General features: G+C 52.4%; 1 protein-coding gene across 1 annotated transcript in view; it reads right to left on the bottom strand.

Annotated features, from left to right (window-relative positions):
• The window catches only part of PACSIN2 (protein kinase C and casein kinase substrate in neurons 2), a 30482-nt gene extending 4428 nt beyond the window's left edge, over window positions 1-26054 (bottom strand). The window contains exons 1-7 of the mRNA XM_006866848.1: window positions 25995-26054; window positions 9845-10001; window positions 8007-8242; window positions 6913-7068; window positions 3757-3932; window positions 2470-2590; window positions 203-324 (exon numbers count right to left, since the gene is read on the bottom strand). Coding sequence (XP_006866910.1) covers window positions 203-324; window positions 2470-2590; window positions 3757-3932; window positions 6913-7068; window positions 8007-8242; window positions 9845-10001; window positions 25995-26054 — 1028 coding nt within the window. The remainder of the gene's footprint in view (window positions 1-202; window positions 325-2469; window positions 2591-3756; window positions 3933-6912; window positions 7069-8006; window positions 8243-9844; window positions 10002-25994) is intronic.
• Between the last annotated feature and the right edge of the window lie 1538 nt (window positions 26055-27592).

The raw sequence follows: 27592 nt of genomic DNA, 5'->3' as shown, positions 1-27592 counted from the left end.
TGATGTAAGGACCACCACCCATGTCCGGCACTGTCCGGCACAGGGCAGGCCTTCCAGGACCCCCAAGCTCTGATGTAAGGACCACCACCCATGTCTGGCACAGGACAGCCGCCGCTGCTCCTGGCACCACGGAGGCCTGCCTGCCGCGTCACAGCCAGGTGAAGAGGTGAGCCTCCTGGGGCAGGCCCCCGCGAGGGCTCACCTGCCATGCTTGTTCTGCAAGGACCCATCTCCTGTCTGGTTGATGCCCGTCAGTGTGACGCCATCAGCCGCCTTCTTCTTTTCTCTCCGGCTGAGCGTTCGATTCAGGTCTGCGGACCAATCCTGGGCAACGGGAATTGGGAAGTCCATGTGTCAGAAAGCAGGTGGGTTTAGAACACGAGACCTGAAAGCCAACCTTCCGCCCTCATGACTGGCTGCCGTCTACTTCCCCGTCTGCCAGAAGACCTCAGGCACCTGACCAACTAAGGCCAACTAGGGATGCCTCCTCAAAGGGTACGGTGCCAGCCCAGTTATACCAGGGGCAAGGGTGGGCAATGACAATGACAAAGCAGGGCTGCCCACGCAGTCCTGAGTCTTGATCCTGCCTGGCATGGCCGCAGCTCCTCTGGTTTATGTCTCTGGTTCACAGCGGGCCAAGGGCCCTGGACTACAGATGACCTGGGGGCCCAGTTGCTACTGCCCACTGAAAGGGCAGAGTACCAGCAGACTGGTGCCAGTCTGCACACCATGTCGTGTGACCACTGGGCTGCCTGGGAACTTTCCTGCTGCCCTGACAACTCACCCAGCTCCACCCCGGGGGCTGCCACTTCCTAGCACTTAGGGCCTTTATCAGCGCACAGAGAGCTGGCAAGGGGGGGGGGGGCGGCCAGGGGAGGGGGCTACGGGCTCACTTTCCAGCAGTGTCTATGTCTACACTTTCTTCTGATGGAGTCTCCTTCCCTCCACCCGTCCATAAGCTGCCCTGCTCACGCGGATTCACAGAGCTCCCTCAGCCACTGCAAGCCCACATCTCGTCTGTCCAGTTGTCAGAGGAGAAAACTGAGACCCAGGAAGAAAAGGCCATGTGCCCACCCATGTCTACTAAAGTGTCTCCTGGCAGATAGAGTGCTGAATGGAACTGGGACCTCTGTATCCCCAGTGACCTTTCAAACAGAAGCATGCTGATGGGCAGGAGACCCAAATACCAGGGGGACCCGGATGGAAGGGCAGCTACTGTGTAACACCTTCCACAACAAAAACAGCATCGCCCACCACAGTTCTGTGACCCGCACTGGTCCCCTCTGTTGTTCTTGTTAGGTGCCGTCAAATCAGTTCCGATTCACAGCAACCCTCTACCGGGTTTCCAAGGAGCACATGGTGGATTTGAACTGCCAACCTAGTGGTTCACAGTCCAGTGCTGATCCTACATCCCCACCCCACCCTACATGCCCCCAAATGGCTGCAGTGAGCGAGTCAGCCAGAAAACAGAAACTTACTTCGTCCTTGTGGCATGTGGGAAAAAAACAACAATTTTGTTAGAGAGAGCCACACGAGACCTGGTCTGGGTTTGGCTTTTTTGGTGGGTGCACAGGAGACACAAATCCGTGGGCCCTAGGCTGCCATCTGCACAGGGGGGAGAGGTCTGTCCCTGTCCCCGGAGGGCCTCTACTTGGGGGGCCCAGCCCTGCTTTCCTCTGTGGAAGTGGCTTCCTACCAGGAACAGGGGGGCTGTGTGGAGAAGCACAGGGGTGGGGGGGACTGGAAGCCCCCCAGACTAGGAGGGGACCACAGAGCATGCTGTGCACTGGACCAGGTCCTGGGCTGAGAACTCCCCATAACCTGAGAACACAGGTGCTGTTGGCACCCCCAGTTCACATGTGGTCAAACCGAGTCACAGAAAAGGCAGCTGCTCTGCTTCACCTGCTGTACAGCTGGGGCCTCACCCAGTCAGGGGAAGCCTGCCAGCCCTGGGACAGCAGGACCCGAGGGCCCTCCTTCTGCACCGCCATCGGGAGTCTGGGGGTGGCTGTGACCCCGTCCTAAAGCTGGAAGAATCGTGAACTGTATAAGCCCCTTGCCTTTTGCATCAGAAAGATACTGGCACGTTCAGACCCACAAAAATGGAAGAAAGTGAACAACTCATCCCCAACATTTACTGGTTGAATTTATGATCAGAAACACATAAAAGGCCTGCGTGAGAGGTCAGGAGAGCCCCTTTGTCCTCTCCCTTCCCCCCACCCCTTTAGGGCTGGGAACCATAAAGGGAGGGCCACCAGGCAAGCAAGGTCCAGTCAGACATTCTCCACTGCAGCTCCCATGGGGCTCCAGAGGCTCAGCAGCGATACCTACGTCCCCTGGGCCCCTGGACACCCACGTGTCGATATGGCAGGTGGGCATAAAGGTTTTTGCTCTGAGTATGGAACATTCAGAAACACCATCTCCTGGAGACTCAGTGAGCCCAGCCCCTCTTCCCATGGCTTCCCTTACCTCAAACTGCGGCCAGTTCATGGACATGCCAGGCCCGTGGTTCGCTCGGAACCATCTGAGGTCCTCCACTGCATCTGCAGTTTTGATGTTCTGCTCCAGGTCACGGTAGATGTTTTTGTAACTGAATCACAGAGAGGAGCCGGAAGCAGCCATCAGTCCTCCTGGCCCGGCCACCAGCCAGTACCTTGGAATTACAGCTACCCTGGGGCCAACCCACAATGGAGACCGCTCTATGTGACCCACATGCCAGCACGTACACAGTGTCCACAGAGGTGGGAGCACAACTTCTGACAACGTCACTTTCAGTTAAACCAGGTAGAGGCAGGTAAGCTTCGCTCTGTGTCTAGAGAACACAAAAGGCACTGAACGGATGGGGCTTGAAAAGCTGGCTACCATTACTAGACATCTGACCAAAGATGCCACAGGATACTGGTCACAAGGAGAACATGCTGAACAGAATTGTGATTCTCCTGGAAGCCAGGCTTCCTAGAGCCATGGAGGTTGGGGAACCCCGAAAACCACTGCCTTGAGATCAACTTCAAACCTGAAACCAAAAACATCCCCTGAAGCCTTCTGAAAGCAGCGCCACTAGTCAGGGATGCACATCGTGAGCATGGGGCCTTTTAAGATCTGTCGAGATGGGATCAAAGTGACAACAAGCAGCAACTCGAAAGACTGCGTGGGAAACTTGGGCAGTGAGTTTCTGGGGCCGGGGGGGGGGCAACAGTTTATAAGAGGAGGGTGAGACTAGGTCTGCAACGCAAAGAACGTCATCAATGCCAAGAGACTGTGCATGTAGACACTCTTGATGTATATTCTCAACAACAAAAAGAAAATAAGTTATTGAAAAAGGATGTGTATGTGCTGGCATGTGGGCCTCATGGGGCACCAGAAAAGCCCCCCACCAAACCCATCACCATGGCGTCAGTTCTGACTCAGACCCTGTAGGGTAGGCAGAATAGGACTGCTCCTCCACAGGCCCCCAGGGCTGTAAATCCGCACAGAGGCACGCAGCCTCCTCTTCCTCTCACAGAGCCGCTCGTGGCTGGCAGCTGAGCGCTTTAACCACTGTGCTGCCAGGGATCCTAACTGTTACTGTTGTTGTTGTTAAGTGCCATCGAGTCACTGCGACCCTGCTTAGAGTTTCCGAGGCTTTAAATGGTGTCCTGCTCGGACCAGTGGGCTGGGGACCCCGAGCATGTAATCACAGTGAGAAGACGTGCTGGATGACACGCCCGCCATGCCCCCCGCCCCCGAGACCTGGTTTCCAGCTAACAGGGAACCCACCTGGCCACGGTGGACAGGTCTAGGTGCCTCTGCACTTCCAGCAGAACCTCCCGGAAAAAGCGCAGCCGCTTCTCCTCAAACTGCTGGCATTGCTCGAACACCTGCTCCATGTTCTCCATGTACTGGGGGGTGCCCTGGTCCAGCTCCTTCAGAGACTTCTCGTACTTCTCTTTGGTCTAGAAGAAAGGGCACAGGCCAGGTGAAGTTCCACGCGCCCCCTAGATCATCGCCGCCAATTCCAGGGGCTGGAAGGACGTGTGCTGGGGCTTCAGGGAGCCAGAGGAGGGGGTCCTGCAGGGGGTGTTGTACTGCGCAGCGGCAGCTTTGGGGGGGGGGCGGGGCAGAAATGGGAGACAAGGCACTTAGGGGGCTCCAGGCTGGATGAAGCATGAGGCGTTGGGTTGTGGGGTGAAGGTGGGGGAATGAGGAGGTGAAAAGGAAGGCTCGTTTGGACTTTGCAAGGGAGCCTCTTGTCGCCAGATGCTCTGGGTTCCTAGGCCAGACGCAGGCAGACTCAAACTCATGCTGGACCATGAGGTTAGTGCCAGGGGGCTGGGATCTGTGCCCTGCTGGCCCAGGAACCCCACCTGAGCCGTGCTCAGTCTGACTGGACCTGGCTCAGACAGAATTTGTTTTACCAAGAGCTCTGGTGACTCACTAGGTTAAGCACTGGTCTGTTAACTGCAAGGTTGGCAGTTCTCACCCACCTGCTTCCGTCAAGATTTACTGTCTCGGAGACCCTAAGGAGCAGCCCTACTCTGTCCCCGAGCATCACTCTGCAATGGCATCAACTCGAGGCAGTGGGCAGAGTGATCCCCGGGGCCTGCCAACACCTGGGGACAGAAGGACGGAATCCAGCAGGCCTGAGCCTTGGTCTGTATGGGTGCTCACCCAGGTGGACCTGCTGGGTTTTTCAGGTGCCAGCCAGGCAGTCTGGTGGAAAACGGTCTGCTGGCTCTTCCGTCACCAAGGATCTGACAAGTGGGCCAACAGGCTCAGAGTGCACGGTCTGAAGACCACCCTTAGGCTGCATTTCTGCGTGCCACCGCCAGTCCGGACAGGTTGGGAAGCAGAGACAGGCAACCAAACCTGGGCTTCTCTCAGAGGGAGGCACCACCCACCCCACTCCTGGCCCCTGGGCAGCATGAGGGTGCAGGAGCCAGAGCAAGGGCTGAGCATAGGGTGCCTTCTGGATTAAGGCCGGGGGTCCAGTGACACTGCAGACCAGGGGGACCTGGGCTAGCAGAGCGTCCTGAGGGCTCCTGAGCAGACGGTGGGGTGTTGGGCCCTGCCCACAGAGAGGCTGCAATGAGCGTCCTCGTTCACTTGGATATACGCACACCTGTCCCAGTGAGCCCTTTGGCACACCTCTGGCCTGCTGTCTGCTTTTTGGCCAGGCCTCCAGCTCTGTCAGACACAGTTACTCGGGCCTGGCTGCTTCTGGCCCACGTTCCCTCCCAAGCCACTCCATCTGGCTGGGTCTACACTTGGCTTCTGCTTTTTCAGTCAGATAAACTCACTTCTTAGAGGAAGAATTCTGACTGTGTCCCCTGCATACTCATTCACTGACAGGACAGGCGGGCCTGCTCTACAATCCACGTTTTTGTCAGAAATCCGTCTTTTCCCCTGTAGCTTAGGTGTATGTGTGCTTCCCTCTGTATCCATTATACAACTGATTCAAACCTCGATTTCTTCATTTTCCCCTCTAGACAGTATCTACTGACTGTCTCTCACTCTAAATAAAAAACGACCAAGTTCGTCCGCTGACATTCCCTCACCCAAACTCTCCACATCTGGTTTTGCTGTGTTATCGTCCTGAGTGATTTGCAGCCACTCAGCATTTTAAATAAGACCCCAGACTCTCCATTCATGAGATTTCGCTGTGGAGAGCTGTCTCGGGCATGCAGATGCCGCGGAAGGGCTGAGAGCTCCTGAGCATGACTCTGGTCATGAGTGACCTTATCTGCCTCCACCAGTATCTGGCTTACTCGTCAGGTGACAAAACCAAACCACCTGGTGTAAACTGGGGAAGGAGCAAGCACAGTGAGGAACCATGACCAAGCAGCCAAGGATCCCAGCCCCCAACCCCCCGTAACCTGTTTGGGGGCCTCCACCCAGTCTCCTTAACACCCCACCCCTCCAGTTCCAGCCTAGAGGGCTCTCCCCACCACCATAGGCCCCAAATATCATCTCCACTGACACCTCCACCCCGGGTCTCCCTCACACCGTCCCCCTGGAACAGGCCTCCCCTAACACGTGCTCAAATCTGAGGGGTCTGAGGAGTTCAAGTCCCAGCCCCCACATCACTATGGTATCTGCCCCCCCACCCCTCAGGAAGAGCCAGGCCAAACTAGAAAGACGCAGGCGAGCCTTTGGAAGTGGCCACCAGGAGTGCAGCCATGCTCCCTCCTGGGCCTCGTCTTGACTGGTCTCAGGCCCTGTTCTTTGAAAGCGTGGATTCTGGGATACCTGCTCTCTCTGGCTGTAAATCAAGGACTCCCTAGGCCCCTACTAGAATACATGGGTCTCTGGGGTCCTACAAAGGCTGCCAGGACTAACCACGTGGGACTCATGTTCTTGAGTACTTGGCTCCACACTCCGCCGAGAACAGCCCTAGGCACCATCGCCCTCCTCCCAGTGCCCAGCACAGAGCAACAAAGGACGGGCAGTGAGTGGGGACTCGTTCCAACAGCAAGGTCGACTCTAAACCCTGTGACTCTGGAACCTTCCCAGTAGGAAGACCACCTGGGCCAGTGGGCACTTGATGGTGGACATGGTGTTTTCACAGCATGACCCCAAGTAATGAGTGTCCACTCGGCTGCCTGGCCACTGCCCAGCCTGCAGGACCGCTCTACCCTCCCAGCCCTTGTGTCTCCTCAGGTCACTGGGCATTCAAGGCCACTGCCGGTGACAGTCCCACCTCCATGCTCCTATACAAGCTGCCGGCAGCCGTCCCCTCACCTCATCCCCAGAGTACCATGACCCCCTCCCTCCCCTGGGTTCCTAGCACCTGGTTCCCACATCTGTCAGGTGGGCATCATAGGCCGGGTGAGGCAAGGTGCTGACCTAGACAGCCTCCAGCAAGCCACCAAACCAAGCAAGCACATGCAACATTCACACTCAACACGGGGACAAATGCTACAAGGCACCTCTCACCTTGAGAACATCTTGCTTGCATCTTTCTACTTTGTCTTGCAATTTCTTAAGCTGCTCGGGGTTCAGGGACGGGTCAGCTTTGCTGTTGCTTTCTCTCGATATGGCCAGCTTCTCCTCCTTGCACGCGGCATGGTAAGCTTTCTTTGCTGCTTCCACCTGTGAGAACAACGAACTCCTCAGGCCACATCTCTCAAGTTCAAAGCCTTGTCTAGGTAGTTCCCCAAGCGTGGGAAATGTCTGGGTTGTCAAGGGAGTGGGAAAAGCAACTAGACTCACAGACGCTCAGGCCATGTGCTACGCCAGGCACCAGGAGGTACTGTGCAGGACAAGTCTTGGTGCCTCACGAGTCTCATGCCTCCAGGCAGGAGACAAAGGCACAAGGGCCCCACTGAGAATGGCCATCAGGAGGCGGGCTGCGCCTCAGGAAAGAGGGAGGGTGACCACTGGTGGGCAGGTCATGGGCATCGATACAGCAGAGCCAGAGGAATTCTCAGTATGGAGACAAGGAGGCAGAATGTGAAGGAGGCATGAGAGCAAACCCCACGGGTATCTATAGGAAGAACATTCTAGCAAGAGCAAAGCCATCAGTGGAGGACTAAGGTGCACCTGACCCAAGTCATGGTATTCTCAATAGCCTCATATGTGACAATTAGACAGTGAATAAGAAAAACCACAGAACTGATGCATTTGAGTTATGGTGTTGGAGGAGAATATTGAAAGTACCATGGACTACCAGAAGTACCAACCAATCTGTGTTGGAAGCAGTGCAGCCAGAATGCTCTTTAGAAGCCAGGATGATGGCCAGACTTTGTCTTCCATATTTCAGACATATTATCAGGAGGGACCAGTCCTTGGAGAGGATACCATGATTGGTAAAGTGGAGGGTCAGAGACAGAGAGGACGAATCCTAAAGAGACGGATTGGCACAGTGGCAGCAGCAATGGACTCAAGCTTAACGACGCTTGTGAGCATGATGCAGGACGGGCCTGTTGTGTTCTGTTGTGCACAGGGTCACTAAGAGTCAGACTGACTGGGCGGCACCTAAAAACTGGACAAGTTCCCAGGGCTGGGGGTGGGGGTGTGGGGTGAGCTACCTCTTTCAGCTTCTTGGCCCAGGGCTTCTGTGCCTTCCGGAAGCCATCCTCAGCTTCCTTGGTCTCCTTGAAGCTGCCCATCATCTGCTTGTGGAAGGCCTCCTTCTGCCAATTCTTGATCTTCTCGAAGTCCTCATTCATCAGTGAGGCCTTCACCTCGAGGTGCAGCTCACTCACTCTCTCGGCCTCAGTCATGACAGCCAGCCAGGCCTTCTCCACCGTCCCATACTGCGGCCCTGGTACGGGGGAGAGGAGCCGGGGTTACTTGGTGCCAGGTGGCGATGACTACAGGGAGCATCCCACAGCCATTAAACCGGAATCTCAGGCCAGCAGCTCGGCTACTTGGCCACAGGCTTCCCTTTGATTGTCTAGATAGCTCTCTCAGTGGCTGTACCTTTTTAGTTCCCTGGGATGAGGCAAAATACAGAACTGAAGGTAACCCTGTCATTCTATTCACAGGGAAATTGGGGGGGATGGCACAAGCTCTTTAGAAAACTCAATGTCTGTAGTTTGAAAGTTGTAATCTGCTCAAGTCTGGCAGAAAGCAGGCTGCCCCCACCCACCCCTTCCTTCCTTCTGTGGCCGGCTCCCTCGAGTGCTGTCCCCTCATTCTACCAGACACAGGTCCTCCCTAGGGCCAGGCCCACTCTGACTTGTCCTCATGATCCCTACCTGCTGAGAGCCTGGCTCAGAACAGGCGCACAAACTGCTGGTGGAGCTAGGGACCCTGTCCTCGGCCAAAAGGCTGTCCCACCTTGGGGGAAGGGAGGAGACCCATACCTAAATCTCTACATAGTGGGGGGTTCCCGAGTCCCCTCAACCCTCCTTACTCACTGCTCCCAGGCCTTCATCCAGACTGTCTGTTCTGTTAAGGGGCGGGGTGGGGAATGAGTAATATGACAGATGTTCCAGGCCTGTCCTCAAAGGGGCACATGGCTCTGGGGCTTGGGGACAGCAGCAGTTTGACCTTTGGACCCATGTGTCCACATAGGGCATGTCAGGTCTGCAGACAGCTGGATGCTGACAGGGGGTCCTGGGCTGGGTGGGAATACAGCAGTCGTCACAGCTCCTTTCCGGGAGGGGGCTGTCCCATCTCCCAGGCTTGTCCCCTACACTCAGTCTCTGGGTACTGCTTGTTATAAGGCCGTGCTGGGCCCCTCGAGCATCAACCGCAGATGTCTCATGTAGAGCGGTACTGTCCCAGTCTCAGAAACAAAGACAAGTAGCTGGGGCCCCTCCTCCCGGGATCCAGCCCAGGCTCTGGCTTTTCCCAGGACAGCCAGCCACTGTGGAGAAGCCGGCCCCAAACACCCACCGAGAAGCCCCTACTGATGGGCTTCTGCCCTATGATCCCACCACCCACCAGGCCCCCTTTAGGACCGGGCAGTGAGTCCCACAAAGGCGGCCCCCAGCCCCCAGCAGCCTTCTGACTCAGCTTCAGTCTTGCCTTTCAATTTCAAGATCAAAACCAGCTAGACGTCAGCTGCTCACCTTACCTGGCCTGCTGTCTGTCCAAGTTTAAAAATAAACTACACTCAGACTCACAAACCAAGGCGCTGCGTGTATGTGCTAGAAGCTTCCTCAGGTCTGGCCCTTAGGAGCTGTTCTGAGTTAGACTGGCAAGTGGAGATGTGCCGGCAGAATGACAAGACTGAACAAGGGGTTCACTGCTGTTTGCAGAGGGCATTCCAATGGCCCTAAGAAAAAGGGTGGGCACACACAGCCTGGGCTGGTGGGCTTACATGCTGGGCTGCTCGCGAGACAAACCAGTCCTTGCCTCATCTGCACAAGTTTAAGAGGAAAGTGGTCCAGAGCCCCTAGCTAGAGGGGGCACCTACCCTTGTCCACCAGCTGCCTCCAGCGCCGAGCCCACTCTGTGAGCTGTTGCGCATACGCCTTCTCGATGCGAGCCCTCTCGTGTAGGCAGTTCATGAGGTCACTGCACAGCCGGTGACCATCGTCGATCCGCTTCACCGTCCGCTTGTAGTTCCCCACCTGGAACGCAGAACACACTGTGGGCATGGGCCCCCCAATGCTGCCCGAAGGCTTCTGAACAACCCAGACAAGCCTCTTCAGTTTATTACAAACAAGACCTCACGGACCAGCAGGCCGGCGAGGGGACTGGGCAGTGTGGGCAGGGCTGGGATAGAGGGACATGCGTGCAGGGAAGACCCATGGGTGCCACAGACAGCTCGTGGAGTGACATCTAAGCAAGATGGGGATTTCAACAGAAAAATCATGACTTTCAGAATTGACAGTAAACAACCCTACAAGTCACGCCTAGGCTTTCTGGGTCATTATAGGCACAGATGTGTTTCCAGAGGCCTCAGGTTTACAGCCACCACTGTCAGCAGGACCCATGGCCTCCCACTTTACTGAGCACCCGCCCCCACAAATATCACTCCCCCAAAATGGTGTATTGTAAATCCTACCACCTCTATGCCTGTGGCTATAATTCCACACGGAGAGTATGTTCACAGGCCATGTATGAGTCCGTGTCTTTTGAGATGTGAAAGAAATTAAACAAAGTAACAGAGAAGAACTAGGGTAGGAGAGATGCCAAGTCACATGGAGATGCCCAGGGAATCAGGAAGCCAGGAAGCATGACTGAAAAGGCAAAGACATTCCTTCAGAGGGTGGGAGCAAGGCGCACCGAGAGAGAGGGAGAGAAAGACTGAGGGTCTTTCCCTAGAGCTACTGTCCTGGCTTCGGACTCCTAGCGTCTGAAACTGTGAGGAAATAAATGTCTGTCTGTTAAAGCCACTCCACCCCCCCTTGCGGTATTTCTGTGTTAGCAGCACAGGAAGGAGGACGAATCGCTACCATTTTACAGGTGAGGAAGTGGAGGTTTAGAGAAAGCCGTTCCAGAGTCAGCCTCAGTGGAGGGGCGGGCACTGAAGGCCGCGTTACAATCGGCTTTGTGTCTAGTAAAGCTGAGACACTCCCTGCCTTGCTGGGGGGTGGGGGTGGGGGCAAGGTGAGTTTTGAACCTTTAAAAGGAGAGACTAGCTTATCTCAATGACAAATCTAATCGAATACCTGGGAGCACGGGGTGAAAATACAAGTGTTGTTCAGTAGGTTTCCTTTCCTGAGTCACAGGTTTAGAAGGATACAAGGTACGTATACTGGGCACCCAGAGGGCAAAAGTCAAAGAACAGATGGCTGACAGAGTCAGCCCCTCCCTCATACTGTCTTCAAGACTCTCTGAGCCCCATCTGTCAGGTCTATCTTTTCTAAATGCCCATCTGCCTGGCAAAGCATGCTGGGCATTTCAGCCGTGTGTGGTCGCAGGCTGGAAAAGGTCCAGGCAAACCTGGGCCCCGCTTTTGCAGAAAACAATCGCTTTCTCTTGGCACTGCAGGATGTCTAGACAAACCAAGCAGCCTGCTCAACTTGGAGTTCTCAATGGTTCAAACTACCCACTGTCTCCTCCTTGTGAGCCAGGGACCCAAGAAGGTCACGGAGACAGCTCCAGAAGAGGGTGGGACCCAACCTCGCTAAGGAACAGACTCACAGAGGGAGCCCTGTTAGGAGACAGCCCAAGAGAGGGCTGGGCTGTCCAGAGGTCAGAGTCCTCAGTGAGCAGCAAAGGGTCCTGGAAGTCGGCTGACCTGGATGGCCCCCTCTACAGCCCCTTGGCCCAGATGTGATCCAGCTGTGCATCCGAAGCAAGACTTGGCAGCCAGCGGGGACACAGATGCTGAGCCTGGGCATTCCACCCAGAGAGCCAGCAGCCCATGTGGGGAAGGCACAGCCAGAATTTTCACAACTCGCTCACTGCCCTTCACACAGGGCTTCGCTGTGGTTTTGAAATTCACAGCAGGAAGGAAAAAGACCCCCACCCCCACCCCCCAATCAGGACTGCTGAGCTGGTGGTGAGGGGAGCTAATGTAACTGGTCAGTACCCCCATGCTGGTAATCGCTGCAAAACCTGAGGGGCTTCAAAATGTTTGTGGAAAATGGAATCAACAGATAATGAAATTTCCCCACAAAGAGTCTGAAGCCCCTTTGTATATTCTGACTCTCCAGACACCTGCCCACCTAACTAATTTTTCAAAACCCAGGAGAAAGATTTGGGGGGAATGGGGTGTATTTCTCAACACGTCACATGCTGTCAGAATCTATCAGCACCTCAGTAACTGCTATTCAGATTTAGATGACAGACAGACAGACAGCTACCCAACTCAGGAAAACAGCCTTGCTGAGTATCCGCAATGATGCCGTTTTAAATTTAAATACAAGCTTTTCTGTGGAGGGCTCCCAGGGCTGCCTGCAGGAAGAGCCAGTGGCCATGCTGTGAGCAATCCTGGGTCCAGGAGGCAGCCTGGCCAAGCCCAGAGTCCAGGGAGATAACAGGCACTGTGATGGCCCACCTGCCTGCCGCCCTGTTCCATGACATCAGATCCACGCACAGGACATTGACTGTGCCCACCTCCATAAGCCACCACTGATGGAGCAGTCTGTCTGTCTGTGTCCCTGAACCAAGTCCTGCAGTCCGTGCTGATGCTGTGACAGACTGAGAAGGTACAGGGAGCCTCTGAGTGGTTCTGACAAATGTACAGTGTGGAAAAGGGGGGATTATAATGCCATGTTTCCATCAACATTTTGAAGCCCCCTCATATAACCTCAGCTTACCCAAGGTCTACAGCGTTTCCGTTACTTACCAAATTCCTCTGCCCTCTTACAATCAACTCCCTCCCGCTACAGCCCCCCACAACCATCGATGCCCAGGATAAATGGAACCCTTTGTGATTGGCTTCTGTCACTAGACACTGGTTCATGTAGTCATGACATGGGTCAGTCTGTCATTCTCCTACGCTGCTGTGAACAGGCTTGCCTTATCCTGTTGAAGGACAATTGGGCTGTTTCCTGTTTGGAGCCATTATGAATAAAGAGGCTAAGATATTTACCTACCGGCCTTTGTGTGTCCATGCGCGTTCACTTCTCTTATGTGAACACTTCTGAGTAGGGCTACTACGTAGAAGTGGACATTTTACTTTGTCAGAAATCGTCCAACTATTACCGAAGGGGTTGTGTTGTTCTGGGTTTCCATCAGCACGTGGCATTGCTGTCGGGACTTTAGTCACCCCTTGTTGCTGTTGTTGTTACGTGCTGTCAAGTCGGCTGCAATTCACAGTGACCCTATGTAGCGTTTCTGAGGAACAGCTAGTGACCTTGAACTGCCAACCCTGCAGTTCAAACATGCAGTCCAGTGCATTATCCTACAGCACCACACCAGGCCTCCATGTGGTATACAGCGGTATCTCTTTGTGATTGGAGCCCTGGGTAGTGCGCACAGTTAAGCACTTGACTACTCTCCTCTCACCTCTCAGTAGGTCAGGCTTCTAATTGGTCCTCTGTTCTCCTGTGCCCTAGGGTGTAAGAAGCCCACTTCAGACAAGCTTGGTTCTGGAGGTGGCTGTGCAGAGTCTGGGCTGGCTGGAGAAACAGCGCAGAACCAGATTCCGCAGGCTCTGCCTGAAGCCGGGGGTTCTCATTACGGGATGCACCAGCTCCGCGTCCTCCTGACCGGCCTTTCCAGGATCGTTTCCAGCAGGATCCAGATTGTGTCTGCTTCCACGGTTCTGCAGCCCATGTACTCCTGGCCACTACTTTCCATGGACACTGTGACCAAGGGCAGCAGACAAGTTGCCTCTCTGGAAACAGGTCAGGGGGCATCTGGTGGGCAAGAGAGGGAGGCTCACTGGTAGCTAGCTGTTCTGAGCCTCCTACCAGCGCCACACTACTATTAGCAAAGGGCACCATTGCGGTACCCATGTCACCAGACACACACACACACACGAGGGGGGCGCTGTTTCCAAAAGGTCATGGGAAAATGGAATTAAAAAAGAACGGACCACACAGAGGCATCTAAGTAGATAGACCTGCTGTTCTGATTCCAAAAGGCCACAGCCTTAAAAACCCTATGGAGCACAGGTTCCACTCTGACACACTTGGGGCCACCATGGGTCCGAAGCAACTTAAGGGCAATCTAGGGATAATGAAATACATTGCTTTAGGAAAACAATACATCATACATGCTGAATTCTAAAACTCATTTTAGATGAAATAAATCTGCATTTTAAGTTAAAAAAAAAAAAAAAGAAGAATGGAATTTTCCAGGAACCTTTTGAAGCCCTGTTACATATATATAATTAGGATCCCTGGAGACTCAATGGTTAAGCACTTGGCTACTAAATAAAAGGTTGGCAGTTCAAACCCACCAGTGTTTCAACAGGAGTAAGACCTGGAGTTTAGTTCCCAAGGACAGTTCTACTCTGCCACATGGGGTTGGACGCTGTGGGTTAATGCGCTGGAATGCAAAGTTGCTTTGAACCGCAAGGTCAGTGGTTCAAGCTCACTAGCTGCTCCTCGGAAACCCTATACAGAGTCGCTATGAGTTGGAATCAACTCACTGGTATTTAACAACAACCTATATGATTACAGTTTTAAACATTAAGAATTTCTGTTCAGCAACCCACAGGATAGGAAAATGAATGGAAAACTCCCAAATATGGTCTCCCACCAATGTGGTCTGCCCACCACTCATCTGTCAGTTTGTCATACTGTGGTGGCTTCCAAGGAGCATTCTGGTTGTACTGCTTCTAAAACAGATTTGTTTATTCTTTTGGTGGTCTATGGCATGTCTAATATTCTCCTCCAACACCGTAACTCAGATGCATCAATTCTTCTGTGGTCTTCCTTATTTAATGAACTATTGTCATATGCATATGAGACTAAGGAAAATATCATGGCTTGAGTCAGGTATACCTTAGTCCTCAAACTGACATGTTTGCTCTTTAATACCTTAAAGAGAGGTCTTGTGCAGCAAATCTGCCTAATGTAATACGTCATTTGACTTCTCAACTGCTGCTTCCAAGAGTGTTAATGATTGATACGAGCAAAATAAATCCTTTAACAACTTTACCTTTTCTCCATTTATCATGATGTTATTGATCGGTCCAGTGGGGAGGATTTTTGTTTTCTTTATATTGAAGTGTAACCCATACCGAAGGCTATGATCTTTGATCCTCATCAGTATTTTTGGTCTTCTTCCCTTTCAGTAAGCAGGATTGTATCATCTGCATATTATAGGTTGTCAGTGAGTTTTCTTCCAATCCTGCTGCCATATTCTTCTTCATATAATCCAGCTTCTCGGATTATTTGCTCAGTGTACAGATTTAATAAGTATGGTCAAAGAATACAACCCTGACACACACCTTTCCTAATTTTAAACCGATCGGTGTTATTTTGTTCTGTTTTAATGATTGCCTCTTGATCTACGTAGTTTCCTCATGAGCTCAATTAAGTGTTCCGGAATACTCATTTTCTTCAGTGTTGTCTATCATAGCTTGTCATGATCCACAGAGTTGAAAGCTTTTACGTAGTTAAAAAACACAGGTAAACATCTTTCTGGTATTCTCTGTTTTCTGCCAAGATCCATCCTGAAGGCTTTACTCCATTAGCGACATCACAGTCAACTCGACTGTGAGGAGGTAGCTCTCTCCTAGTCGCGGTCTCATTTTCCAGCACTCTCGCTGACAATATTCTGGTGCTCATCATGTTTCAATAGCCAATATTTTAGCGCTCCACTGGTATACATAAGGTTCTCAGTGACTACATATTTGGAAGTAGTCCGTCTCTCCTTCTCTGTAGTCTGCTTTAGTCTAGAAGCTCAGCTAAAACCTGTCCACCATGGGTGTAACCTGCTGGTAATTAAAATATCAGCGGTAAAGATTCCATAATCACAGCAGCACGCAAGCTATCACGGCACGGCGCACTGACAGAGGAGTGGCATTGTTGTTGTTAAGTACCATCGAGTCAGTTCCGACCCATAGCGACCCTGTACAGGGTTTCCGAGGCTGTAAATCTTTACGGGAGTAGAAAGCCTCATCTTTCTCCCACGGAGCGGCTGGTAGTTTCGAACCGCTGACCTTAAGGTTCGCAGCCCGATTCGTAACCACTACGCTACGCATTAGTGAGCAGAAATGGACTGGCATTGATCATTTTGAATCAATCACATAGTTTACTATGCTGGGAACACCAAATTGACGCATTCACTGTCAAAAAGAACATTTCAAGACTTGCCTTAAGTACAGTGCTGTCTGTGATAGGATAAGATCCACACGCCTACAGGAAGACCAGTTAGCACCACTATTATGCAAATTATGCACCACCCACTACAGCTAGTGATGATGAAACTGAACATTTCTTCCAAATCCTTCAGTCTGAAATTGATCAAACATGCAATCAAGACAATATTTGTTGATAACAACTGTGATTGGAATGTCAAAGTTGGCAACGAAGAGGAAGAATCAGTAGCTGGAAAATTTGGCTTTGGTGATAGAAATGATGCTGGAGATCGCATGATAGAATTCTGCAAGACCAATGATTTCTCCATTGCAAAAACCCTCGTTAAACACACGAAAGGCAACGATACAGGACCTCACACAGGAATCCTATTGACTACATCTGTGGGGAGTGATGGACACCTGGTATGGCACTGTTGGATCAGCACTGGGCTGTGTACCACAAGGTCAGCTGTTCAAACCCACCAGCTGCTCCTTGGAAACCTTGTACATGGTCACTGGTTTTAACAGCACAGTGGGGAGTGATGGTAGAACAGCTCCATCTCCTCATCAGAAACAAGGCCAGGGGCCAGCTGTGGAACAGACCATCAATTGCTCATTTGCAAGTTCAGGCTGAAACTGAAAAAAAAAAATTAATATAACCATGAACCTATCTCAACTGAATTTGGAAACTATCTCAAGAACTGATTGGATGCATTAAACACTAACAATCAAAGACCAGAACTGTGGGATGACATCAAGGACACCGTACAGGAAGCAAGCAAAAGGTCATTAAGGAAATGATTTACAGGAAAGAAGGAAAAGATGAAAATGGATGTCAGAAGAAACTCTGAAATTTGTTCTCCAGCGTAGACATTGTAAAGGAAATGAGAGAAATGAGGAAATGAAAGAGCTGAACAGAAATTTTCAAAGGGCAGCTCAAGAAGACAAAGTTAAATAGTACAATGAAATGTGCAACAACCTAGAGTTAGAAAACCAAAAGGGAAGAACACGTTCAGCATTTCTCTAGTTGAAAGGATGGAAGGAAACATTCAAACCTCAACTTGCATTTCTGAAGGACTCCATGGATAAAATATTGAATGATGCAGAAAACTTAAAAAAAAAAAAAAAAGATAGAAGGTACACAGAGTCCCTGTATAAAAAAGACAAGGTTGATGCCCAACCATTTCAAGAGGTAGCATGTGATCAAGGGCCAATGGCACTACAGGAAGAAGTCCAAGGCACTGGTGACAAACAAGGTTCCAGAACTGACGGAATACAAATTGAAATCTTTCAACAAACTGATGCAGCACTGGGGGCACTCACTCATCTGTGCCGAGAAATTTGGAAGACAGCTTGGGAAAGATCCATATTTGTGCCCATCCTGAAGAGAGGTGACCCAAGAGAATGCAGAAATAATCAAACAATATCATTAGTATCACACGCAAGTAACATTTTGCTAAAGATAATTTAAAAATAGCTGCAAAAGTATAAACAACATATTGCATTATGCAAATCTGCTGCCCAAGACCTATTTAAAGTGTTCAAGAGCAAAGATGTCAGCTTGAGGACTAAGGTGCACATGATCCAAGTCATGGTATTTTCAACAGCCTCATATGCATGTCAAAGTTGGACAGTGAATAAGGCATTCCGACTGCAGAAGGACTGAGTTGTGGTGCTGGAGAAGAATACTGAAAAGTATTATAAACGGGCAGAAGAACAAACCAATCTGTGTTGGAAGAAGTACAGCCAGAACACTCCTTAGAAGCCAAGATGGCTTGACTTTGTCTCTCACACTTCAGACATGTTGTCAGGAGGGACTAAACCCTGGAGAAGAACATCAAGCTTGGTAAAGTGGAGGGTCAGTGAAAGAGGAAAGCCCCCAATGAGAAAGACTGGCACAGTGCCTACTGGGGACAACAGTGGTGGCTCAGGTAAAACTATCGTGAGGCTGACTCAGGACCGGACAGTGTTTCATCCTGTGGTATAAACAGAGTAACTCTGAGTTAGAACCAGCTCGAGGGGACCTGACATTGTGTTCTTTCTAACAGTGGTGAGGAACAACTCTGCCTTGTCCAGGAAAACCTGACACCCAACATGAAAAAGGCAGATCCTTTGGGAATTTAAGCAAGGGTATGAGTAGGCACATTCTGAGGGAAGAGGAAGTCTGGTGGTCCTTGGAGTTCTTTGGGACATTACTGACAACAGGGTTCAGCTCCATGGGCTGTGGGGGACCAAGCTTCTGTTAAGAATTGAATTATGGGCCATAGATCCTCACTCTCACACTTGGAGAGGGGATCCTGCTGGGAACAGGCTTTTCTTTGTTATGCTAATGCGGTCATGTCAGGGGGCGGGGACTGTGTCTTAACCAATAACGTTTGAGATATGAAAGAGCAGCTGAGGCACAGGGACACACCACAGGAAGACCAGAACCCAAGACAGGGAGAGAAAGCCTTCCCCTAGAGAGGGTGCCCTGAATTCAGATGTCTAACATGCTAAACTGTGAGAAAATGAATGTCTGTCTGTTAAAGTTACCCCCTCGTGATATTCTATAGCAGCACGAGCGGACTAAGGAACCCCATAAAATATAGTGGGAATTGGTTGGGCTACCAACCGCCAAGCAGTAGAATTCAAATGGACCTGCTGCTCCTCAGGAGAAAGACGAGGCTTTCTGCTCCCATAAAGATTTCCAGACTCGGAAACCCTGTACAAAGTCTCTATGAATCCACACCAACGCGACAGCCCAACACCACCAGTGAACACCTTTGAGTATAACAGCAGTATTTAGGTCAGTAAATACTCGTTTACCCTTCCACCTGATGTTTAGTCCCCAGGAAATGCTCACAGGGGTCACTGGACACTAGCAGTTTGTAGGGGCTGGAAGAGGCCCCTTGGTGAGGAACGTCGGGGTAAACAGGGTGGGAGAAAAAGGAATGAAGGTCCAAAAGAGAGTACAAGACAGAGATGCAGGATGGAGAGAGCCACGACCCCAGGGCCCCCTACCTGCCCTGCTCCTGGCCTCCCGATGTGGCTCAGCTCTTTTCCTGCCAGGAGGATGCCCTGGCTCATCCTGTGCTGGGGCTTGTAGGAGCACCCAGAGCACAGACCTATGTTACCTACACTTGCAGACAGGCGGGGCCGGCCCCCCATTGAGGACTTCTGCTGGCTGGTCCGCCTGGGGGCCACAAGGGCCCTTCCAAACACTGCCCCCATGGCTCCGTGTCTCAGCCTGTCTCACGGGTCACAAGCGCCAGGTGTAGGTCAGCCTCCCCTCCCCACAGCCCTGGGCACCTGGCATCAGACACCATCACAATGGAACCCCTCAGTACTGGGGCTGGTCAGCCAGACACATACTACCTCTGAGACCGTCTGGTCCTTCCCCTTATCACCCCGTCTCGGACCAGAACTCCATACAAGAGGCCACCAGTCCCATAGACAGGTGAGAAGCGACGCCAGGGTTGTGCAGCCAGAAACAGGAACAACCTCCCAGGACCTCGCAGGACTGGAAACAGAGGCTGTGTAGCTATGTCCTCATGGGTGGGTGTCAGGTGATGCGTGTGCCTCCCAAGAGTTTGGGCTGCAGGGCAGACGCCCCCGAGCACGTGACCAACTAAACTAGTAACCCTTTCCAAAGAACCTTGGCTTTATTGGACATGTCCTGGTACCCTTTAACCAGTGTCCCTGCAGGCCCAAGCACCATGTCCTCTACGCCTTACAGAGGAAGATTCAAGGAGGTGTCAGCCAGCCTGGGCTGACCACACGGGAGGAGGCAGAATCAAAAATTCTTGCCCAAACCATATCAAATGCTCCAGGAAAGTAGGCTTCGGTGACAGTCAGCCGTAATGACTACTGAACGAGCAAGCATGACCACCCTGGGGGCCTCCTTACTTACAGCCCTCCACCCACCCACCCCCAGCCCCCGGTGGTGGCAGGATGGACTGCATGAGCCTGGGAATCCTATTGGGGTCCACTGGCCCACTGGGTCCCCAAGAAGGCCTCCTTCCCTCCACCTCTGTCCACACTGTGTTCCGTCAGCTGCAATGAGGAGTCAGAGCTGACCCCTAAGGAGCAAATACACCGTGTCTGGGGGCTTCCTCCCATCATGCTCACAGCCCCTCACTAGCCATTCCTTCATCTTGGCCATTCAGAGGGTGGGGGACAGGGCTGCTAACTGAAAGGGGGTTGATCGATGCCACTGCCACCCACTGGCTGGTTACTCCCCTCTAAAGGGTTCGTAGCGCCCCATTTTTTTTGAGGGCCTGGCAACAACACCCTCTTGCCCTTCACAAACACACAGTGAGCAACTACAGTGTGTCAAGCACTGCGCATGCGGCACTAGGGATGGCATTACAGCCCTGCCACACCAACAGGCTCACACATAGCAGCCGTGTGATTAGTCTCAACCAAGGGAGCCAAGCCACCAGTGTAACCGAGCACCTAGGACCTCACAGCTGGGGAAGGCTGTCATTCCATCTGTGACTGAGTAGAAGAGGAAACAAGACCTGGGAATTGTGACCCCTTATCCTAAGGAGCTCTGGTAGCGTAGTGGTTACGAATCGGGCTGTGAACCACAAGGTCAGCAGTTCGAAACTACCAGCTGTTCTGCGGGAGAAAGATGAGGCTTTCTGCTCCCGTAAAGATTTACAACCTCGGAAACCCTGCTCAGGGTCACAACTATGAGTTGGAGCCGACTCCACGGCACATCACAACAACAACAACAACATCTGGAGTCCTGATGCGACGCGTGAGTCAAAGCACTGGACTGCAAGACACTGGACTGCAAGATTGGTTTGAACCCCAAGGTCAGTGGTTCCAACTCACCAGCCGCTTCTTAGAAACCCTGTATAAGGTCACTGTGAGTTGGAACTGATTTGATGGCACTTAAGAACAGCAACAAAAATCCAGCATCTAGCACGGGGGAGGGATACCTGTGAGTTAGGTCACTGTAGACTCAGGGAGGGCAGATGTGACACTAGGATCATTGGATTGAGGCGGGACTTCCACATAGGTGCCCTGTGACCCAGGGTCAGTGTCCTCATGAGAGTTGCTAGTCCAGGACCAGTCAGCACTACTGTAGGCAGGGCGCCTGGCTTGATTCGGTATTCCCTTCTCCACTGTATGGGCAGCTTGATTTTTTCCAGGAATGAGTGAGTGCTGCGGCTGTGTTATAGACGTTGTACTTCAAGGGCAGAGATTGGAAACAAAACCCACAATTCTACTGTATGTGGCAGCCGGTCAGAACTACAGCCCCCGGAGGATGGGCAGAGGCCCCACAACGTGTCCTGGCTGCTCCACCCAGCGTGGCTTCTCTGCCTGCAGGGACCGGACAGCTTCTCTGCAGCTCCAGGAAACCAAGCTCCTACAGAGGCCAAACCCCCTGAGCGACCTTCTGGTCCCTTTCCAGAGCCGAGTGGCACAACCCACCTAGCCGCTCCTCAGAAGGAAAGGCCTGGTGATCTCTTCTGCAAAGCCTCCAGTCAAAGAAAACCTTACGGAGCAGTGTCATTGCACATAACAATCATAACATTGTGTGCCCTGTGCACAAAGCACTGCCAACCCAGAGCCGGAGCTGTCCCTGCTCTGCCCAGCTGCAAAACAGCTGAAGGACACTGCACTGCTGACTCCCCAAGGGCAGGCCATCTCAGTCACATTCACCTCTGCGTTCCGGCTCAGTGCTGGTGTCTGTCCAGACCGGCTTCCCTGAACATCCATGAATGTGGAAGAGGACTGCTTGGTGGAAGCCACAACACCATGAGAAAAACCTTCACGACCAGCTGGAGATGGGTCTGACATCAGCATCACATCCATGACTAATGCTGACATCTGCCTGTTTCTAGAAGCATCCAACAATTGCTCACACCACACACTTCAGAAACCATAAGAGCAGCAGCCAGGCCTCCCTCCTCCTGCCAGGATGGGAAGGCTGCACCCTCCACTAGAGAAGGGGGGGGGCACGTGGGGGCCACAGCGTCCTGACAGCATTGGCGCTGCCCCATCTGTAAGTCACTCTGGTCTGTTCTCCTCAGCCTGGAGCCTGGGGCCTGGCACACGGTGTTCCCCATGCTTCCTGGTGTAACGTGAATACTTCCTGGTAGCATGGTTATCTGTCCAAGTCATCGGTTTTCATCCAAACATTTGTTGGTGTCTTGTAAGCCAGCCTCTGCCTTGCTCTGCTCAAGAGCCACTCAGCAATCCAATTCATCAGTCATGTGGCCAGGACAGCCGCGTGGACAGGACAGCTGTGTGACGGGACAGCCGCGTGGACAGGACAACCGTGTAGCCAGGACAGCTGTGTGACAGGATAGTCGTGTGGACAGGACAGCCGTGTGGCCAGGATAGCCATGTGGCCAGGACAGTCGTGTGGCCAGGAAAGCCACGTGTCTAGGACAGTCATGTGGACGGGACAACAGTGTGGCCAGGACAGCCATGTGGACAGGACATTTGTTTGACAGAACAGTCGTGTGGACAGGATAGCCACGTGGACAGCAGACCCATGCCCTCACTCTCACTCAGAACGCAGCAGCTACTCAGGTTTTGGCTGAAGGAGGAGTCGGTGGTCACAGTGAGAAACTCAGGCACAGTGGGCTACAGGGCTGCACAGTGGACCACCGTCTTTGTGTCACACACATGGGGGAGGCTAACGCAGAGCACAGGTGGAGAACATGCTAAGCAATCCCTGTGGCGGTGCAGCCAGGTTATATTGATTTGTACTCGCCTTGGAACCCTCCCATGCCCGACTGCCTTGTAGCTAGCTGTCTCTCCCGCAGGGGGGCTTCTGGGAGGAGATGTCAGCTAGTCTTGGGACCCCAGGAAATTAGCCTTTGTGGAAGGGGCAGCAGCCATCTTGTAATGTCAGCTGCAGGATGTGTCTGGGAGGAGGGGAGAGCAGGCTGTCCTCCAGGGGTGTGGTGGTGCTGAGGGTCGAGCCTGTGAGAAAGCAGCCTGAATCAGCTGGAAGCGCTGCCAGGTGAGGGGTCTTCCTTTGAGGATGCCGTATTCAGTCACGACAACCATTACCGCAGCCCTCTCCACCCCCCACTCCCCCTACCCCGCAGAGATACTCTGCCCAGTAGAGAGGGCAGGGAGCCGGTCTCTAGAGCTCTGAGGAGGTAAACCTGGGCAGTCTGTCCTTCCTTCCAGTCAGGGCCCCGAGGGAACCCTCCCGTGACAGGCACTGGCTGGAGACACGCCATCACATGTCTGCAGAGCATCTCTAGGAAGTGCTGGTGAAACAAGCAGCAGTGCTCTGCGCACACCCCGCACTCACTTGGACACAATGGGACATCAACGAGCTCCTGGAGCTGGCCAGTAAGACTGGCCCGGAGGTCTGCCCCATGCCCCACGGGGAAGCCTGCAGATAGGACAAGGTAGGCTCGAGTGGGCTTGGTCCCCACATACCTAACCACATACAACTTCCACCCTGCTCCAAAGCACACCCTTTATTCCAAAGACAACAAGTTTGGTGGCCTTGGCAGAACCACCTTATTCCAGCCTCCAGACTTTGCTCCCACCTGGAAGGCACCTGTCTCCCTGCTACCAAATAGATCCAAGGCTCAGTTCAAGCTCTGTCTGCCCCTCAACACCCTCTCTGGTTCCTCCAGCCAAGACATCCCTGTCCCCAGAGTCAGCACTTGGCCTGACCCCACACACACTCTATGGAGGTCACTGCCCTTTCTCCTCACAGTAGCCTTACACGCCCATGGGGGCAGGAATGAGATTCCTCCCTCTGTTCTCTTCTTTTCCAAAACTCTTGTCACAACATTAGGCAATGCAGATTGCTGCTGTTGTTAGGGCCGTCCAGTCCCCTCCAACCCTCTACCCACCCTGCGCCATCCTCAGAACTGTTAATCTGAACCATCATGGCTCCCGCCAAGCGGTGGGGAGGAACCCCTGATATTGCTGGGGGCACCTGCCTCCCAGCTTGAGTGACCCGTCTGTGATGGCCGCTGCTCCCGCCACACCTGCTGTCAGTGTGACCCACTTCACAGGCAGATGCACACCTCTGCTTACTGAAAGGGGGCCCTGTCCTGGATACCAGTCAGGTGTGGTTTCTTGTCTGCATCCATGAAGCTGGCTCTGTGAGGTGGGGTACAGGGCCCGACGCAGCCCCCCTGCAGCCTCAGGTCCCAGCATACAGGAGCTGTATGGTAAATACACGTACTCAGCTACAACCCAGTAACAACGTCTCCTCCCCGTGCGCAGGAGAGGTAAGTGTTGACGGGAACCTCATACCCCTTACCCATCTGTCTGTCAACACTGACATCGGCCCTCACTTGGCTCTAGGGCACAGCCATGTCAGGAGGTGCTGGATTTAGAAAAAAACAATACAGGGATGACATGAAGTTTATACAGCCTAGCAAACATCGTCCTGACCACCACCAAGTCCCCACCTCATGGCCTCCACCCACCCCTTGACTTCATGTTAGCCCCCTTTACGGATGAAGTCCCGGAGACAAAGTTCAGTGGAGCAACTTGCCCAAGGTCACACAGCTGGTGACAGATCTCCACTAGCAGTTGGGAGCTCTTTCTACACAGAATGGGTCAGGACAGGGTCAGCACTTTCACCACCGGAACAAAAGCAGGGTCAAAAGCTAACTTTCCTTTGACCCGCTAGCAGGAAAAGGAAGTGGGATTCGGGACAAGCAACTTCCAAAGGCCATAAAATAACCTAATTAGGAAGGGACTGGCTCTCAGGCGTAGACTGGCAGGAAGACGCTACACTGAGCAGAAGGCAGCTCGGCCCTGAGCTATCCACTACCACGTCACTTTATGCCCTTTTATTCAAATCCCCCAAACAAAGCTGCTTCTCGGGCTATGCCCAGCCATCCCGGTGCCTCACTTAAGGTTTAGTCACATCGTTTCTACACATCAAAAAGACGATCCTGAGAATGACGAACAGTGAGATTTTTACTAAACAGAGCTGGAGTGTCACGAGTTGTTTAATACGTCTCTTCTAGCCCTAGTCTGTACCCCCAGCAATGTCGCTGCCCTGCTGGGGTCTAGCCCTAGTCTGTATCCCCAGCAATGTCGCTGCCCTGATGGGGTCTAGCCATAGTCTGTACCCCCAGCAATGTCGCTGCTCTGCTGGGTCTGGGTAAAAGGAGGTGGGAGAAGACACTGATGGGATGATAAGATTCAGCTAGGGATGTGAGCAGAGTTCATTATCATTGTGAAAACTTGAAGTTCTCGCATGGGTGGGTTTAAAACGAGCCTTCTCAGCAGGAGGGTGGATCTCACTACGATCAAAGAAGAGCCAGGAGACCCCTGCACATCGAGCCACTTGGACCCAGGGACAGAAAACTGTGACACTGGGGGAGGAGTAGCAGCAACATTAAAAACTAGAGCATGAGACAGAGCCGTGGGCTTCCCAGCAAGTACAGCTGAGTGACTCTGAGCAGAAGTGTTTGCAGAGTGGGGTACCTCCAGCCTCATAAGTGGGGGAGCTCAGCCGAGTCCTTGAGGCTGAGGCTCACAGTGGAGTGGTTTATTCTGTGGGCACTTACCAGAGCCAACTGGAACTGTGCCCTGAGCAGTTCTGACCCTGAATTGTAACCTATGAACTTCCGTAGCAAACCCCATAACCATGCGTATGGTGTCTGAGCTCTGGGTGGCCATTGCAGTGGATTATTGAGCCCAGCTAGGTAAGGAGGGCGGTGGGAGAGATGGCTGGTGCCCCATATTTTCGCAGTCCCCAAGTTCTTTAAGTATCAGATTTCTCTGGTAAGGGAAGCTCAAGTACTTCAGACAGCCAACTGCACCCGAACTGAGCTAAAAATACATGTCTGCATCCTTTTGACCACAGATGTCTAGCTGGTTTGGGGGTACGTTCATTTCATGCCCTCCTCCCTGCCTCCCACCCCGGACAAACAACAACAATGGCCAGCTGGGCATCACCAGCCTGGTATCAACGTGGTATTACCTCCCAGAAGCTATCGCTGGACACCTCTAAGCCAACAGAATCATCGTACGTGACAGACATTTCTCCAGAGGGTGAGGGGGCACCAGGGAACACGTGTCTCCAGAAGCCAACTTCAGATGTTCAGAATCTGTAGGCAAACCTATAAGAGGAAAAAAAGATAAGATTGTGGTTTTTCAAATCCTCCTTGTTAAAAAAAAAAGGAGCAAATCATCTTCACTGTACAGACATTTCTCATCTCCATCAGCGCCTTTAGTGCAGAGCCATCTGCGTATCCCATGGGCAGAAGACAGTAGACACCAATAAACTCTGGGTGCTGGCGTGTGTGAGAGCGCCTATATGTCCCACATTAATGAGTAAACGTCTCAACATTTTACCAAAAACCTCAGTAGCCTCACATGCATGTGAAAGTTGGACAGTGAATAAGGAAGACCATAGAAGAATTGATGCATTTGAGTTATGGGATTGGAGGAGGATATTAAAGGTACCATAGACTGCCAGAAAACAAACAAATCTGGGTTGGAAGAAGTACAACCAGAACGTTCCTTAGAAGCCAGGATGGCCAGACTTCTTTGGACATATTCTCAGGCGGGACCAGTCCCTGGAAAAGGACATCATGCTGGTAGAGTGGAAGGTCAGCGATAAAGAGGGAGACCCCCCCGCCCCCCAGTGAGATGGACTGGCACAGTGACAGCAGTAACAATGGGCTCAAGCGCACAAGACCAGGCGGTGTTTCATTCTGTTCTACATGGAGTCGCTATGGGTCAGAATGTAACACCAACAACAACCAAAAAGCTCAAAGGACTTCCTGAAGAGCAGTCTGCATTCTTACATCAAGGGGCTGATAATCTTACTGAATCATCATGGCCCTCGGAGAAAGGAGGAGAGGGTGAAGAGACTTCCTGCTTCTCTGGGCTTTTCCTCCTCAGCAGCCAGGCTAGGGTGGGGGTGAACTGTGCGTGGAAACAACCCCAGTTTTGACACCTGACTCCTCCACCCTCCAAAGAGATTCTGCCACATTCCCCGAGTTGGCCACTGCCTCTCCTCACAGGCCACTGCTGCCCCAAGTCCAGACCAGACTGTTCTGACACTATCTGTGTGAGGCTCAAGGAGAAAGAATAAAGACATACAACAAGGCGAAATCAACCATCTCTGAATAGTCATTTCAGTGTTCTCAAATGCAGACGAAGATGAAGGGGAGATTATTCCTCCTGGGAGGGACGTCGTTGCTAGCCCACCCCCATACCACTCCACCCCTCACCACAAATCACTTGGATAGACTGAGCTGTTCACAACCTGCATAAGACCTTCTGACTTCTTGGTAGAAAGATGATTCCAGTTTTCTTTCCATCCTCCTGTGTTCAGATCGGTCAGAGATCTGGAATTTTCTCTGTTCCACAGCGCAAAGCCTCAGCTTTGCTCTAAGGCCTTTTCCTTAGATTTCCGTATTTAATACATTCACAAATCTCAGCGAGACGGCCCAGGGCAGTGAGTTGCAAAAGTAACACACATTCTAAAGACAGGCCACCTGGGCTGGCATCCTAAACCCACCACTGGCTGAGAAAGGATTCCCCCGGAGAAACGTCACCAGGGACAGACCG

This window comes from Chrysochloris asiatica, unplaced genomic scaffold (assembly GCF_000296735.1).
Source record: "Chrysochloris asiatica unplaced genomic scaffold, ChrAsi1.0 scaffold00097, whole genome shotgun sequence".
NCBI lineage: Eukaryota > Metazoa > Chordata > Mammalia > Afrosoricida > Chrysochloridae > Chrysochloris > Chrysochloris asiatica.
Note: the sequence above shows the minus strand (reverse complement) of the source record. Positions and strands in the feature narration are given on the sequence as shown.